The 14,419-nt window shown below is 39.3% G+C and overlaps 1 protein-coding gene across 1 annotated transcript in view; it reads right to left on the bottom strand.

The window, feature by feature from the left end:
- The window catches only part of LOC144756145 (vitellogenin-A2-like), a 69,504-nt gene that overhangs the window by 20,980 nt on the left and 34,105 nt on the right, over nucleotides 1–14,419 (bottom strand). The window contains exons 19-27 of the mRNA XM_078645723.1: nucleotides 12,777–12,962; nucleotides 8,996–9,143; nucleotides 8,154–8,379; nucleotides 7,856–8,028; nucleotides 6,875–7,459; nucleotides 4,617–4,667; nucleotides 3,515–3,619; nucleotides 1,590–1,802; nucleotides 1,318–1,460 (exon numbers count right to left, since the gene is read on the bottom strand). Coding sequence (XP_078501849.1) covers nucleotides 1,318–1,460; nucleotides 1,590–1,802; nucleotides 3,515–3,619; nucleotides 4,617–4,667; nucleotides 6,875–7,459; nucleotides 7,856–8,028; nucleotides 8,154–8,379; nucleotides 8,996–9,143; nucleotides 12,777–12,962 — 1,830 coding nt within the window. The remainder of the gene's footprint in view (nucleotides 1–1,317; nucleotides 1,461–1,589; nucleotides 1,803–3,514; nucleotides 3,620–4,616; nucleotides 4,668–6,874; nucleotides 7,460–7,855; nucleotides 8,029–8,153; nucleotides 8,380–8,995; nucleotides 9,144–12,776; nucleotides 12,963–14,419) is intronic.

Below are 14,419 nucleotides of genomic sequence, written 5' to 3'. Positions count from 1 at the left end.
ATATTTCAACTTGGAGTCTTTCCTTCAATCATTCAAGAGCATGTTCTGTACTATTATAGCTAATGGCAATCATTTCATCAGCCCTTCAGCACGGCTCACATATTCAGTGCCCTCACTGGTGAGTTAGATCATTCCTGAGGATTCCTTTAGAGTGTAGTGTGTGGCCTGCCAACCCCCCCAGGTCATCAGAGGCTCTGGCCTTCACACTCCTAGCAGAGGACATTCCAGCAGATGCAGCAATCACTCCCTGCCAGGCATGAATTTTTGCGCTGTGCAGAGGCTTCATTAAAGGTTCTGAATATATGATGGTCCACTATGCGACTTTACATAAGCGTAGCAGTCGCACCACCCTAATGGCTTGTTATGACTGCCCACTATGGACCTGCGGTCCCATGATTCCCGGACCACCATTCAGTGGTTTTCAGCAGAAGAGCCACCTGAGGTACACCTTCCTGCACATAGACAATCTTAACAGGCGATTTGCTCTAGCCATGTGTTTTGCAGAATGCAGCACATGTGGAAAGAGCAAAATACAAGGAGAAATGAAACAATTTTACTCGTACCACCTGCTTAAGACCAGGTATTTCCTGGTCTTATCTTTGGCGCTCCCCCATACCTTGTAAATATTGGGCAACGTCAAAAAGCAATGGGTGTTGCGCCGGAATGGCGGCTGCAACACCCATTGCACATCCATTTCACGCTAAGTGCTGCATGAATAGCGGCATTATTTACAAGGTGGCGTTAAGCTACGTTAAGTGGCTTAACTGCACCCTGTAAATAAGGCGGATTTAACACCACCAGCACTTTGCAAAAAGGATGTTCTTATGGCGTTAACTCCTTGTAAATATGCCCCCTGTTCTCCTAAAGCTCCACCTCAATTTATTTAGATAATTGAAAAAATGCTCAAGAGAAAAATTTCTAAATAAGCTCGAAGATAACCTACAGGTAAAGCTGCAGTGCTAGTACAGTTAGTGGGGACTAACGTCATGGACCAAATGGCTAGGCATCTGGTTTATTTGTGTTTTAATTTGGGTACATATTGAACCTTTGGACTGAATAGCATGTACAATTTGTTGGTCTATTTTGCAGGACTGCAACAGATACCATTTTGAATTCCCAGTTTTATTTTGTGTATTCTTAAGACTTACCCTCTTGTGTAACATTTTTTTAAATACAAGTTGAATTGAAAACTACTATAGTGATAATGTGTAAGTCACAAGGGAAATCACTTGTCAGTGTCTACTTCAGAATATAGCATTTCTTGCATTCTATGAATATATACAATTAGTAAATTGCTACATAATGTAGAAGTGTTACCATTTTCCAGCCGACTTTAGTTTTGATGGGATTCTGGGCCACTCCACCTTCAGCCTCAAGCCCGGTTGGCTGCCAAAGTGACCAGTTTGAGCCTTTGCAGCAATTTTGTAGTCCTGGCAATTCTGACCCCATTTCAGATAGGCCTAATCATAATGTAACACATGTCATATATTAAATCCGATAAATTAAATATAGAGGAGATGTTACTTTCCCTGTATCGTTAGCTCTCCCCATACCCCCTCCCCCCCCCCCGCTACATACGGCTGCCTCACCTGTGCTTCATGAGAGTTGACAATGACAGCATTTGCACAAGCGCGCCATCTGCTGGAGCCTGCGATTTCCACTGCATAGGCCTGGATCTGGGGCTTGGAGGCGTGGTAGTCGGCGTATACGATCACCTGGTATCCTTGTTTCTTGTTGTCATTTCTCACAGCTTGAGCAGTAACAGCCAGCACTGGGGGCTTGTTGTCTCCCATAAATGCAGGCTAGAGGCAAGTGACAAAAGTGCAAAACTGCTATTAAAATGAGGGCCTGAAAACTCTTCACAACACCTTTGTTCTGTTAAACGTCGGACAATCTGCTCGAAGGAAAAGCCATGTGCAAACATTTTTGATTTCCATAGTTGGGACTTGCAATGTGTTTCATCAATTTGTGTACACTTTGCAATGCAAATGCAACTGAATGCACATATGATGTACAGCAGAATACTGAGAATCCATGAAGCTAAGGACTGCTACAATCCATCAAAGCAAACATATTGGCTTCTTTCCAAACAGCTATTACACAAATTTTACAAAAGTTGTCACCTTCTGTGGGAAGCCCTGGCTTCTAAGCCTTCGCCACTAATTATTACAAGGTGTCCTTGGCCTACACCCGTCATGAAGAATGAAGGGTGATGCAAATGTTGTTTGTCAACAATCATTAAAGGGTCATCTGTTGTACAGGACACTGATGTATCAACTTGTCACTCATGATTTTGTGTTTGTTTAAGAATTACTTAGAGAGCTCCAGTGCATAATCTGGAGTATGTATAGAATGCTGATGCATTATCTGCATTAAGAACAAAATAGTAACGCAGCATCTAGAACACAGATTACATACAGAACATTAGCATATTGTCTGGAATACCTCCGAAACAGTAATCCATGGTCTGGATAACAAGCGGGCGGCATCCAGTGTTTCTATGACCCACCTAAGACTCCTACATCTTGTGAACTGTGTATAGAACACGAATAATGCAACATCGGGTATCCTTTTATTTGCTTTACACAACGCTTATGCCTAGTTCACTTTTTTAGATGGTTTTCTATGGCTGTACAGCCAGAGCGCCGAAGCGCTTTGTAGGAGATATAAATATAATGTATAAGTATAAACATGTCCCTGTTAAACAGAAGGCAGGAGAACGGCTATGGCAATGCATTAGAGTGAAAACTGATTAACAATCAGGGGCACAATAAAGACAAGTGTCCAACAGTATTGCTCTTTCAGAAAAACGAGATTATGCATTTTGTAAATCATAATATGAAAAAGGCAACATGGCCTTATTAAATGTAGGCTGACAACTTGCAGATTCATATATATACAGAGTAAAAGGTATGTAATAAGTAAGATGTGCCAGACAGCAGATGCTGAACAGAAGCAAGTCCAAATGTGATATTTTTCAAGACAAAATAGAGATAAACTAAAATCTTTTTTGCAAAGCTCACATTAGAATATGGCAACCAAACAAACAGATCGGTTTTCGTGTCACACAAGGTAGTTTGACCATGGCAGGAAGCAATTCAACTTATTGAAAGTTCATTTTTGTCAAAACCCTTTTGAACATATCATTAACATGTTTGAAAGCAGGTGTTTATCAGAGGTAGAGTGGTACAATGTCCATAATTGCAGGGTTACTGCATAGAAAACCTGTTTCAAAGTAAGGTGTTTTAGAGTTGTAGGTATTTTTAATTATAAAATGTGTTTGCTTATAGAAATGTGGCCACCCCAGAAATACAGATTGTAATTGTTTGGATGACACCCAGAGTCCTGATACTGTGACCCACCCCTTACAGAAGTAAGTGAGTGTTCCATCTCCACTTCCTCAGTGTTGGCTTAACGTAATTTGTTAATTTGCAGAATCTGAAAAGGAGTCCTCCCAAGATGCCCGACATGGGGGGAATAATGTAATACTGATCTATATTCATGCGGCACCTACCCTCTGAGATCTTCTGGCATTGGAGGCGCTGCTACTGCTGCTGCTTGAAGAACTGGAGCTGGACTGGGAAGAGGCTCTGTGTCCTGAGGCTCTCTTCTTAGGATTCTGGATTATTACAAAGTAGTTTATGAAAATGCACAGTTTAAATGCAGTTTCATACATAAGAGTTATATCAATAACTTTAAAAAACAACTTTAAAATATAATTGCAGGCCTGACTGCTACTTAGAGATTGTAGGACTAACTAAACCCTTACCAGTGAGTGTGGTAGCCATGTATTTCGGCGTTTATGTTAAACACAATTTTAGTCATCTTTCTGTCCTCCTGCTAATGATGGATTGGATTGAGGTATGGCAGGAATAAATGTGGGTCACAAATTGACTTACCTCATTAATATTCATGAGGTAGGTCGCATTGTGCAACCCATTGGGAATCGCTAAAACACTGGGATGGTGGCCTGATGGGGCCAGCAGACCACCATATCTGTGTTTGCTTTTAAATAAAGTAATATGTTTTTTTAAATGCAGTCCATTTTCCTTAAAGAAAAATTGGTTGCATTTCAAAAACAGAAATGACAAGTTTTCTTTAACCTTAGGACCACTGCTGCTCATAAAAAACGTTTTTGCATACATTCACAAAGGGGAAGGGATCCCAAATGTTTTGCAACCGCATTTCCATTACAAAATATTCATACACACCACTGAGTGTCGCTATTAGGAAGGGAACCTTTAACACGCCCCTTCTTTATACCAAATCGCAAACCAATTTTGAGATTCGTTAACAGGTTTATCCAATCGCAAAATAGGGTTTGGTACATGTTAAAGGATTTTTGTGGTCGCAAACAACCCGATTCGTTCTGGGAATCGGCCCGTTCTGTTACATCAAAATACCTACATACATCTGACCCTTAGTGCTCAACTTAGAGGAATGGCTTTGATTCCCACATGAAAACTGTAAAACCCAACATTCAGTTTTTTTATGACGTATTAAACATGGTGCTAACATTACAGAAATATCACTGTTCATTACAAATAATTCGAGAAAATCAAACAAGTATTATATATCATAAATATTAACTCCACATTATGTTGAATACAACTTACTGAGCTTCTGTATGCTGGGGTGAAACGTAGGTCATAAATGTCAGGGTTCGACTGCAGGAGAAAAATATGAGAAAATACATGTTTGGTGGGAACAATGAAGTGTCGGCCCTTTCTCTAAACATTCGATTCATGTAGCTCAAACAAGTGATTATCAAGCCTGATGCATCATGTTCAACACTAGCTGCATCATTTACAAGACTGTCATTGCCAACATCTTTCCATACATCTGCAACCAAGAACAGAACCTCTAGCAAAACATAAACAACATGCAGCTGAAAAGTCTCCAAGCTGCAAATGAGGAATTGCAAGAAGAAAGAGTAGGGATGAAAAGCCTACACTTATTCTGCGTCCAAAGGTTGGAACTATATCCCAAATAAAATCCAGTAGGTCACTGCTCCAGTTCTGGAAGGAGCTGCAGAATCATCTTTCCAAGAAGCACTCCATCACTTCACTATTACCACTGCCATTTAATCTAAGGTGCCCCCACTCCATCAGTCCCCCATCTCTCATGCTTACCGTTCATTCTACTATTAGCTTCATAAACCTATTTACTTTGTTCCCCATCCCCGTCTTCACCTTATTCCAACAAGCCCTATTAATTCTCACCTATATATATATTTTATCTTGTCTCCTGTACATCGTTTTGTTGCATTGCAGTTAGATTCACACTTTATGAATCACATTAAAATGTACTTGATCATCACTTGAAATACCACTAATATGTCACATTACCAAACATATTTCACATGAAATGAAATACTTGTAAATTTATGTTTAAAACTCAACTTTACTGCTAGCTTAAACCTAAATGGTGCACATCCATTCTTTCATTCTTCAGATAAGATGCCATGATCTTCTATATTAGAGGTGAGGGAGCGATCAAGTCGAATGAGTGACAGTCTGTATTCATTTATTTTACCTGGACAGCCTCTATTTAATGAGTTTCTAGTTCATCTAAAAGGCTTAAAGGGGGAGTCTTTATCATGATTTCATATATATTGTCACATCCAATTATGCACGGTGTTTACACACCTTTTGCGACAGCGTACGGTATTTGGTATTGTGCAATTGTACCTACACTCTAACGGAGGGTCGCTGTCTTAAAAAATAATGATATCTTTTAAACATGTTCTCACAATACAGTGATTTTTTTTGCGTAGTGTTGCTACCGTATTGCTGTAAAAAATGTGGTTTGTGTGTGGCATTAATATTGTATAATTAAAAACCTTCCTCAAGTCAGTATACATTATCAGCAATGTAATCAGCTGGAATCACTGCTGAACACATACAGATTGTTTAAAAGCAGGATGGAAAGGAGGTAAAATCACACATGTGCCCCCCTGAAGATGAACACACAGACAGATCTAAAGAACATGAAGAAGAAGACGGAAAGTACATAGGCAACACTAATGAGAGCTCTTGGGAGGAGCCATCGATGTACCTAAGCAAAGTATTACTGAGGTCACATTTTCGAATAATTGAATTGAAGATTCTCCACTAAGTATACCACATGAGGCTTCAGGTAAAAAGAAAGAATTGCAGGTCATCCACTGCTCATCACCTGAGAGGATGCTGGTCAGGAGGCGCCTTCATACACATGCTATTGAGCTGCCCAATCATATAGATATATTGGAGAAGGGTGAGTGTGAAACTGAAAGCAGCATTCAGATTTTATCTGGACCTAAAAGCACCTACTATATTTTAGGGCATATGGGAAATTAATGATGTCACTAGGAATAAAAAATCTTTAATCAGAAAAGTGTTACTGTAGTAACTAAAGCAAGTGTACAGAAATAGTGTAGTCGCCCCACATCCAGCATTGGAGTAGTAGCATTAACTGGTGAACAATGGCTGAGAACGCAATGTAAGACACAATACTCTGCCCAAGGGTTTTGATATGATTGTTGGGGTGTGTTTGGAGCATAGTAGGCTGAAGTGAGAGCTAAGAACAAAAGCATTACAATGCACACCTCTAATTAACAAGTGTAGAATGCCTAATAATCAAAATGAATTAACTGTATGAAGAATGATGATACAGTGCAGTCTTTGTGCTCTGCTCTATCCTCTTAGGTGAACTAGATTTTTTCTCTGACTATACTCCTGTATGACTATTGGGTGTTTATTCAAGGTTAACCCCATAGGGACTGCACATGAAGTCAGCTCAGGTGCAGATAAATAGACTCATCCTTGAAAATTACTACTTTATTATATCTTTTCAAAAGTTTATCATTCATATCACAATGAAACGAGTACATTACCCGTTTCCTGTGGGACTCGTTGCTACTGCTGCTGCTGCTGCTGCTTGCACTGCTAATGCTCCATTGATTCCTGCGATTATGTTGATGCTGTTGTTGGCTTCCATGGTGAGAAGTTTGATGGCGCCTGAGACTTTTTCTTCTGTTGCTCCTGCTGCTCCTGCTGCTACTGCTGCTGCTGCTGCTGCTGCTACTGCTGCTACTGCTGCTGCTACTGCTGTTTTGTCTCTTTTTGTTTCTGTTCTTACTGGCACTGTTGCTGCTGCTGCTGCTGCTGCTGCTGCTACTGCTACTGCTGCTACTTTGACCTTTGTTCTTTCTAGCATTTCTGCTATCTTTTTGCTGAATGCTTCTTGAGGGGCTGCTGGATGATGATGAGGATGATGATGATGATGATGATGATGATGATGAGGAGGAGGAGGAGGAGGAGGAGGAGGAAGAGGAGGTAGAAGAGGAACTAGATGAACTTGATAAACTGTTCTTCTTTCCAGCCTTTGCAACCTCAGCAACATTCGGATTATGCTCCTTAGAATGTTTGTTTTTCCTCTGGTTTTTCTTGTTTTTTTTAAGCAAGCTTCCATTTCTAACCTGCAAACAGAATAAGAATAGGAATACAAGATCTTTTAGTTGCTTTGCAAAATAGCATCAGTTTTTATTAGTCTAACAACACTTTCTTGGACAGTTATATATTGTCAAAAGGTGTTTGGTGTGACCAAAGTCATTTTTCACAATGCACCATGCACTGTCATTTCAAATGATGTTCTTCTGATTATTAAATAAAGTGTGTAACAGATATACACACTATTAATTAATACAAATTTAAAATAAAGAAGTATGCAAATATATTTGTCCGATATTGGCAAAACGTTCCTCAAAATAGTTATAGTTATAGTGAAATTAATATTTTTAGAAAAGCATTTAACATCATTTATCATGTCTAAAAACAACTACTTTAGTTGGCTAGTATAATATTATGCCAGCTACCGTATATTCTTCATCAATTCCCAGAATCTTCTTCAGCTTCATTTGAACCACAGAGTCTTCAAGCTCTTCACCTTCGTTCTCCTCCACAGTTACCATGGTGATTATTTTTGATGCTGCTTTTGGTCCTGCCTGTACCTCTAGCATCAGTTTCTCGATAGCTGCATCTGTATGAGCTGTAACCAACAAGGGTAATTACATTATTTCATACAACCTATAATATATCTTCAGATATCAATTATGTTCAACAGTCTGCACCCGAACACTAAAAAGAAATTGCTCAACTGTTGTGAAGGGGTACCTGGTTTTATGATAAGCTTGGCTTCATTCTCTCCAATTAATTTGTACAGAGGTGAATTTCTGAGGAAGGCAGCATTTTGTGATTTGTACTCGAGGCAGACTTGGAAGCCAAAGGTTTTAGCCTTCGCACAAGCCTGATATGCATTAGTACTTCTGGCAGCAGAGTGGTGATCTCTATCTTCTGCGGAGTAGGCGTACCTCTTGGACAAAAGTTCAGACGATACTTCCTGATTTAAACATAGAAAAATGATTATTAATAAATGTGTTTTTAGTGTTTGTATATGTAGTGCACATTGTGATTATCTTGCTAGGTCTGTGCATTGTGTGACTATGTAGCAAATACTGGTTAATTACTTTCTCTCTCTGTTTGTCTGTCTTCCTGTACATATAGCTAGCTAGTGATCTTTGAGTCTGTCTTTTGTGCATGTCTGTTTATCTGTTGCTCTCCGTCACAGGCAGGCAAATAGAACTCCTTAAGAAGTAGACCCTATTTTGTGAACATGAAGTCAAAAGGAATACAATACAACTTTTGCAATTAATTTTCATGTTATTCTTTGACTTAGATTTGTTTTAAAATCCAACCCATTTATTGAATTAGGTAAAGTTTGGCATTTTAGCCATATTCATTTCTAAGTAAGTTTCACATCTGGTCACACATTATTCTGCTTTGCCCTGATCTGACAAGTACGTATTTGATTCAAAGTTAGCACTAAGTTTGAAACCTTGCTTATTTATTATTCTTTTACATCAACCAACATTTGAACTATAAACAGAATTAAATTATCTTTACTGAAATGACCAATTGATTCTCTTTTCAATGTGAAATAAAAAATGTCACATTACCATCATGCTCGCAGCCTCTGCTGATGACTTTCCTGTTGTCTCAAAATGTTTCTTAAGAATGTTTGGCACAGCTCCTTGTGTCAGTAATGGGGTTCGCTTTGCTGTATCCAGGTCTTCTACATTTCTTGTAACAGCAAACACCTGAGCTCTGGGGACACAATTGAAATACTGTGAATCTGTCAGATGGACTGGGACTGGGGATGGTCAAGAGGTTTCAGAGGTGAGGTTTACATTATGCATTTAGGGACAGATTTATCATTGACCTGCGTAACCCTTGCACCACGCAAGATGGCTCAAGGGCGATGCAACTACTAAGACAGATTTATCACGCCACTTAAGGCCACCTTGCGTGGCTCTGCCTGGCTTGATAAATCTAGAGTAGCACGAAATGCAGAGCAGATCGCTGCGTTGCTTTACTCTACCCCCGGAAGGAGTTCCATGGGTGGATAGTGGGTGTCCCAAGCATCCACCCTTTGATTTTGGCGCATTCCCAGAGTTATCAGACCTGGGAATGTATCAAAATCCTACACCTCGCCAGGTGAAGCGTAACAAGGAGAAATGTCCTTATTTCTCCTCATTGTTTCTTCTGCCTATGTGTGCTGCATTCTGCCACAGGAGGTTTGTTTTTGTGCAGGAAGGTGTACCTTCCTGCACAAAATCAATCCTGTCTGCAATGCAGGAACCCTTGCACCATGGTGTAGGGTGCCTGCAAAGGTGCTATGCAGCACATTGTGCACTAGCCCAAGAAAAGGACTGGAAAGCACTGTATAATGTTAAATATGGCATACTTCTTCCCTTTCACGCAACACAGTGCAGTGAGGTGGTTTGCTGCGTTGCGCTGCTTGAACGCTTGATAAATGTACCCCATAGGCTTTACACAATGTGATACACTTGTAATTTTCAGGAATAGAGGGAGAAGTGTGCTCACAAAGGTGTTCACATGGCAGATGTTCTGATGAGCATATCTTTTGTTTTGTTAACATTTCCACAGATGCCTCAGATTCCCATGTATAATAGCAATATTAAATTCACATACTAACGTGCATCTGGCATGCCCTAGAAGATTGTCCCAGTACTGAAGCCACAGAGCTTATGTTCTCTTAAACTAGTTGATTATCCATGAAGGGTTCTTTTTGAAGAGTTTGTTGTTTATGATCATTCTAACTAAAAGCCACACATTTAATTGTGGCTTAAAAACATGCATAACAACACTGGGGTTACAACAGGAAGTGTGGTACCAGAATATCATTGTCGGATTATCATCCAATTGAAACAGTTTGCCTTACAAATTCCTTATAACAATATTGCCTCTTGGAGTTAGTAATAGAAAACCTGCAACAAATTGACATTTTTGTAAATAATATGCAGGACACGATGTTTATGTTAGACCATATAGTCTCATGTGCAGCCTTAAAGCTATACTCCTACTTGCCTTTATGAAACCGATGAAGGTTTAAGAGAGGAAGGTTAGAAAATGTAGAAACTGGTGAAAGTAATCAACTTCACCCTAAGGATGATTTTTGGAGATGTGGGATAATGTTATGGAGAGTTTTTGCTTACTGTAAAGAAGTGACAGGCTAAAAATCACAGTTTCAATTGAACCCTTGACTGTGATTTCTTGTGGCAATTTATCCCTCAAGATTGCTGCATTTAACTTTATCTGAGCCTTAAATGGTAGCTATTTAGGCTGTCTGTGAATTGGTGATGGCTGCAAATATTTTAGGGCTTATCTCATAGCTCTTACATCTGTTTCATGGTTTGCTAATAAAATCCTTATGGCCTTTCAACACACTCATGGTGAAGGACATTGCCCCATACCATCTCATCACTACAGTTTGCTTTTTGTATACCAGATACTGCCTTGTATTTGCATATATAGTAGCTTTTCAAATTTATTTTGATAGCGACAAGTGGCATATATTTTATAAATACCTCATCAATTAGACACAGTACTCGTTAGGGTGAAGTTGAGTCTAATATGTAAGTTCCAGCCAGAATGTAGGTAAAGCTAGGTTTTATTATCCATGGCCAGCTCCGGGCAGAGCTCTGAAACTCAGCTGACAATATATGTGATTAATGACTCACTGTAATGTTTAGTTATCAAGGTCTAACCTGACCGTGTAAATTTAGTTTTAGTTGTACAGCTGCTAAGCAAAAGCCAATCAGGTCCATTTTCTGTGGAGTGGGTGAGGGGGGGGGAACAAAATGGATGACACTTCCTACAAAACCCAATACTCCAGTGCACTATACTTATTGTAACTCTTTATATTTTCCTTCTCCATTCCAATAAACTCAGGTACGTGGTTTTCTGAAGCAACAAAACTTTTATTCTTGACATATATACGCCTAAATATAATGGTAAAGGGGGATGTTTGGTATGTAAAAACACAACAGAGACTGTGGAGTGTTTGCTGGAGTATTTGCTGTGGGAGGATTAGGGTAATAGAGCGAAAGGCTATCTTTGAATACTACACCAACTCTCTGTACCTTTCCGTAGGGAGAATGGTTGTCTGCTTATTAGGAATGATTCCGCATTTTCAGTTAAGAGCATTCACACCTAGTACAATTGGCCTCATGGATTCTCATTGAAGCCAAGACTGCATGCCCATGCCTTCATAAAATCAAATTGTAGCTGGGTGGTGTTTTTTCATTTATCTTTTAAACGAAGGGAGCATTTCATGAGACACAGCAACTGGTTAGACCATTTTGTCCCAAAGATGTTTTTACTGTATGTCAGTCCTTTTGTCTTACTAAAAAGGGATGCCCAGAACTTTGATAATTTACCAGATGGGCAATGCAACACAATGTTCTTGAAAGTTTGTGTCATAAGGGGTTTCCAGTTCATAAAGTTAGCCTAAGGTCGGCTCTGGTTATTGATCAACGAAAATATGTTGAGAAGTGGACACGATTGTGACCTATGTATCCAAAGAGATAACATTGAGGACTAAATGACTGGAATCTGTTCTTTATTAACTCTACTTAAATGCCCTCTTGTTAGAGAATTGTTTAAGTTATGTCTGACCTCAGCAATCTTGCTAGGCGAAGCTACAGCAACTTTGAAAATAAATAACCCTTACTTTAACATATCACAATACCAAAGAACATATTAAGGGCCAGATGTATTATGCATTTTACCGGTCGCAAATGGCCCATTTCAGATTGGTGGAATGCTTTTCACAAACGGGAAGGGGGCCCCAAGGCACAACTTTCCCTTTATGAATTGGGACGCCAATATTTTTTCGGAGCAGGCAGTGATTCCACAGCATACTGCCCACTCTGAAACGATGAAAAGAAATCTTTTAATTTTCTTTTCTGAAATGCATCCCATTTTCCTTTAAGGAAAATGGGCTGCATCAAAAAACTGCTTTATTTAACAAGCATTCACAGACAAGATGGTCTGCTGACCCCAGCAGACCACCATCCCTCTGAGTGTCGGCCATTCCCAATGGATAACAAATTGCGACCTGCCTCATGAATATTAATGAAGCAGGTCCCTTGTGACCCATTTGGGAATCGCAAACAGTGTCTGAGACGCTGTTGTACGTCGGGTTTTGTGGCTCGCATATTGCGAGTTGCTAAAAATCGCACTGTGCGAGCCACAAACCCTGACAGTCGTATACGTGAACCATGAATCCATTAGTTATAGAATGCAGTCAAATCAATTTCTCAGGAAATATAATTACAAAAGAACTTTTAATGATGAGGAAACAAAAATTGTTCATTTTCAACAAATCCATGTTAATAATATGTACATATTTTAAATAATAAACAGATGGAATACCTGGTTATGAGGAGTTCATTCTCCTGCTGGCATGGTGCTGTCTCAAACTTGATATTTTTGGCTTTCATGTCAATCTTGGCTGTGAATTTCATTGGAGCATTTGCACGAACCTTGGCATGAAACTCAATTCCAGCCTGGATAAGGTGGGTGTTGATACCCATAGTTGCCACAGTGTGCTTGGACACACTGAAAGAGAAATCAAAAGTACAATATTTGGTCATGATCTCACAATCAAGACAAAAGTGACATTGTGGACCTGCAGCCGAAGGTGGCCATTGTAGGTATGCATTCATAGAGTAGGAAACACTTATCTACCACCTATGTGGTGAGTATTTGTTAACACAATATGTTTGACACTGGGATTGTAGAGGATAGCCAGAAGACTGAGGTAATATGAATCTAATTTTAAAGTAGTGTACAAATTCATGTAGGTACTGACCTAAGATAATGTCAGTCATTATCACTTTGTGGCACATGAATCAAGCTAATTAACGATGGCAAACAGGCCGATTCGACGAATCGCCCCCTTTGCGACCGGTAATTAACCTTTTGGGATGCATCAAGCCCAAAGCCATTCACGAAATAGGTTATCGCAAAATTTGTGATTACCCATTTTGCAAATGCAGTTAGGTAATCACAATGTGCGATTCCCTAAATGCAGTGTAAGATGCATTCTCAGAATGTGACTTTGCATTAAGGAATCGCAAATTACCATCAACTTCAAATTTATGGTAATTTACAATTCCTTAGAAAAATTCACCAAATTGACTTTTTCTAAGTGCTATGTGGCGCACACACATGCCCTTAGGGCATGTGTGACCGCCACATTTGCACACATGCCAATCCGCCACATTTGCACACATGCCAATTTGGGGGGTGCATCAGGGTGGCCTTGTGGCCCCCTTGCAACCATAAAATTCCATTCGAAATTTGTGATTACATATTTGGTGATCGCAAATTGCGAATGGTTTCTTTTTCATTCCTGTAATCCATTAGGCCCAGAGGAATGAATGGGAAAGCATTCCCTAATAAAGACTCGCAATTTGTGATTCGCTATTAGGAAATATTTAGGAATCGCAATTTTTTGGGCGAAACCCACATGCACAGGCAATTGCGATTCCTTAATAGTGATTCCTTAATAATAACTATTAAGGAATCGCAATTGCTTAGCTTGATGCATGTGCCCCTTTATTCATTGATTATAACGATAAAAGGACACTACAAAAATCATAATTTAAAGACAACAAAAGCACAAAGAGAAAATTAATTTCAAATATTCCAAAACACCCTACAATATGTGAATAAAAACACCCCCATCCTTATAACATACAAAACAATTCTTGTGCCAATTCCTTTCAAAGTAAACCTTATACACCCAGGACATCAATTAAGCATTCATCCCCTGATAATTATAAAAAAGTAAAAAATATTTCATATCTTGAGGCTTCGTTTTTTCCTTTCTCTAACCGCTGAAACTAAAAAACTAACAATGTTAAAATGTTCCCATACATTATTCAACATCTGTAAATATAGTAAGGCAGGCCTTACCTGCACAAAAACCCCACTCTTTAAAAATCGGTCCAAAAAAATGTTTACAGATATGCAGATAGTATTCGAAATACATGGTAAAGTGCAAAGGGTCA

Source organism: Lissotriton helveticus, chromosome 1_1 (assembly GCF_964261635.1).
Source record: "Lissotriton helveticus chromosome 1_1, aLisHel1.1, whole genome shotgun sequence".
In the NCBI taxonomy this organism is placed as follows: domain Eukaryota; kingdom Metazoa; phylum Chordata; class Amphibia; order Caudata; family Salamandridae; genus Lissotriton; species Lissotriton helveticus.
Note: the sequence above shows the minus strand (reverse complement) of the source record. Positions and strands in the feature narration are given on the sequence as shown.